The 2,850-nt window shown below is 47.4% G+C and overlaps 1 protein-coding gene across 1 annotated transcript; it reads right to left on the minus strand.

Annotated features, from left to right (window-relative positions):
- Nucleotides 1-1,262: 1,262 nt before the first annotated feature.
- LOC115507392 (olfactory receptor 10V1-like) lies at nt 1,263-2,225 on the minus strand. Its single transcript, XM_030305714.1, has one exon. It carries the CDS (start codon nt 2,223-2,225, stop codon nt 1,263-1,265), a length of 963 nt encoding a protein of 320 aa, XP_030161574.1.
- Between the last annotated feature and the right edge of the window lie 625 nt (nt 2,226-2,850).

The following is a 2,850-nucleotide window of genomic DNA, read 5'->3' on the forward strand; positions in this document are numbered from 1 at the left end:
AGCATGTGGGTGTTCATAGATTTCATGGTGGGACTAGTCACTTCTTCCTATGAATGGTTTGTAACCACTGCATTAAAACAAGTTGTTTTGGTGCCTAATCCCACAGGCTAATTTGTGAGCTCCTTGAGGGCATAGACAATGTCTTATGCTTTTTCTGTACCCCAAGTCCCATGCCCAGTGCCTGGTACATACAAGGTGCTCATTCATTCATTCAAGAGTTATTCCTAAGTGTTGTGATGGAGGGGAACACAGGGATCTATGGCATTTATCTCAGCGTGTGGTGTGGAAGTAGCACCAGTAAACACTTTTTTGGGGAGTATTACACCTGACCTGAGTCCCTGAATCACAGAGGCCTCAGCTTAGCAAAATATTGAAGGCTTTAATTCTGTTAGCATCTGGGGTCTGAAGATATTCCTTTACCAAAGCTCATGGGGGTTCACAGTTCAATTACTTCTTGTTGAACACCTATGGTGTACCAGGTTTTGGAGTGACAGAAATTAATCATGATTCTTGCCTTCAAGGAGTCTAAGACTGGTCAGGGAGACAGACAAACCACTTCAGTACTACGTGATGAGTAAGCATGCGGGGCCAAAGAGGAGGGGCACCTACCTAAGCCTGGCAGGTTGGGTTAGAGGAGAGGCAGTGTGCACAGGCTGCCAGGAATAAGTGGCATTGAAGGGTGAGAAGGAGTCGGCTGGCCCAGAGGCCAGAAGGGGGGCAGATTGTAAAATGCCTTAGTGAGGGTGCTAAATGTCATGAAGATGGGGCACATTACAGGCCTCCGGTGGTGCTGCTGATACAGGTGATCTCCAGGTTATTTTCTGATGTGGGATTCAACTTCAGGGTTGGCTCTGCCTTTCTACTGTTTTACTTTACGTAGTTTGGAGTTGGGAGCTCCTTGTGTTTTTGTTACTGCTAGCTCTTTGGCCAGAGAAGTGGTTGCCTTAATGTTTTGTTTGGGTCAGGTCATGACCTTCTTTCCATCAGTGTCTTTGTCTCTTACAGTGCTCCAGATGATAGATGCAATTGTCCATGAAGGAACAGTGAAACATCCACAAATACCCCAGAACTTCCACATTTTGGAAAGCCTTAGGATTCATTCTATCTCTCCGAACACAAGAAAGGGGGCAGTAAAGTCCAGGTGCACAGAACCATGAAGCAGCCCTCAGAGAGAGGAGTGGAGCCACAAGGTGTGCTGTGGGATGACCATCTGGATTCTTGAAAGGGGTCCAAGTTAGTTCTGGCAGACCCCATCCTTCCCTTCACCTTGCATTGGGTTGGTGCTTCATCTGGTTATAGCTCTTCAGAAGTCTCCTGAGGGCACCCTTAACTTCCTTGTTCCTCAGGCTATAGATCATAGGGTAGAGCATCGGAGTTACATTGGTGTAGATTAAGGACACAACTTTGTCCTGTTCTGGGGTGTAGCATGACTTGGGGCGAATGTAGATGAATATTGCACAGCCATAGTGCAGAACAGAGACCAGCAGGTGCCCAGCACAGGTGGAGAAGGCTTTGCTCCTTCCCTCAGCTGAGTGGATTCTGAGGATGGCAGCAATAATGAATGCATAGGAGAGCAGAATCAGCAAGAAGGGAATCAACAGGATGAGCATGCAGACGAAGAAGACTGCAACCTCATTGGCTCTTGTGTCTGAGCAGGCCAGAAATAGCACGGCAGGGATGTCACAGAAAAAATGATTGATCTCATGGGACTGACAAAAGGGCAGTAGGAATATCAGTGTAGTAAGGGCGAGTGAGAGTGCAAAGCCGCTGATGCATGCCAGAGTCAGCATCTGCAGACAGACGGCCCGGGTGATGATGATTGTGTAGCGCAGGGGGTTGCAGATGGCCACAAAACGATCATAGGCCATCATGGCCAGGAGGAAACACTCTGCGCCACCGAGGGCGATGAAGAGGTGCATTTGCAAGGCACAGCCCAGGAAGGACATCCGCTGGCTCCTGGACAGGAAATTGGCCAGCATGTTAGGGACAATCACCAATATATAGCAAATTTCAATGGTGGACAGATTGCGAAGGAAGAAATACATGGGGGTCTGGAGGCAGGAGTCAACGAGGGTGATGAGCACAATAGTTGTGTGCCCTGCTAGAGTGACAAGATGCATGATTAGAAAGAGTCCAAAAAAGAAGATTTGCAGTTCACCCAGGTCCCCAAAACCCAAGATAATAAACTCAGAGCTTAAGGTGTGGTTTTTCTGAAACTGGGCCATGTTACATTCTCCTTTGTAGAATTCCTGGCTTGAAAAAGGCAGTTTTCTAGCAATTCTCCAAGTTGTGGGAGACTCTAGGGCTCTTTCTAGAGATGGGAGTGTAGCTGGCTCTGCAGGACCTCCACCTCCCTTTGCTGGGCTTGGCCCTTGTCTTCATTCTGTTACCTTTTTTTGAATTCTGCCCTCTGCTCACTGAGAATGAACTGTTCACTGTGAGGTCACTTTAGTTCACCTGTTGAGTTATAAAAAATGAACTGGAATGAGTAAAGTCTATATATGGACTTGTTTTTCATAGACCTTAAAGATAGTCTTTCTTTTACATTTTGAACAGTTGTCTTTGAGTGGGGATGAAGGGGCTGAGCTTGATGTTATTAAATAGGTTTAAACAGAGGCGGGCCCTGCAGGGTCATTGATTGTGTAGGGAATTCTTGTAGGATGTAAGGTCCGGAGAGTTGATTTTAAAGACGGTTTTGGGGGTGCATGGGTGTCTCAGTTGGTTAGGCATCCGACTTCGGCTCAGGTAGTGATCTCACGGTGTGTGGGTTCAAGCCCTGTGTTAGACTCTGTGCTGACAGCTCAGAGCCTGGGGCCTGCTTTGGATTTTGTGTCTCACTCTCTCTCTGCC

Source organism: Lynx canadensis, chromosome X (genome assembly GCF_007474595.2).
Source record: "Lynx canadensis isolate LIC74 chromosome X, mLynCan4.pri.v2, whole genome shotgun sequence".
Taxonomy (NCBI): Eukaryota; Metazoa; Chordata; class Mammalia; order Carnivora; family Felidae; genus Lynx; species Lynx canadensis.

What these genes read in the sequence shown, in the direction of transcription:
- LOC115507392 (XM_030305714.1), bottom strand. Translation starts at nt 2,225, where the DNA reads ATGGCCCAGTTTCAGAAAAACCACACCTTAAGCTCTGAGTTTATTATC.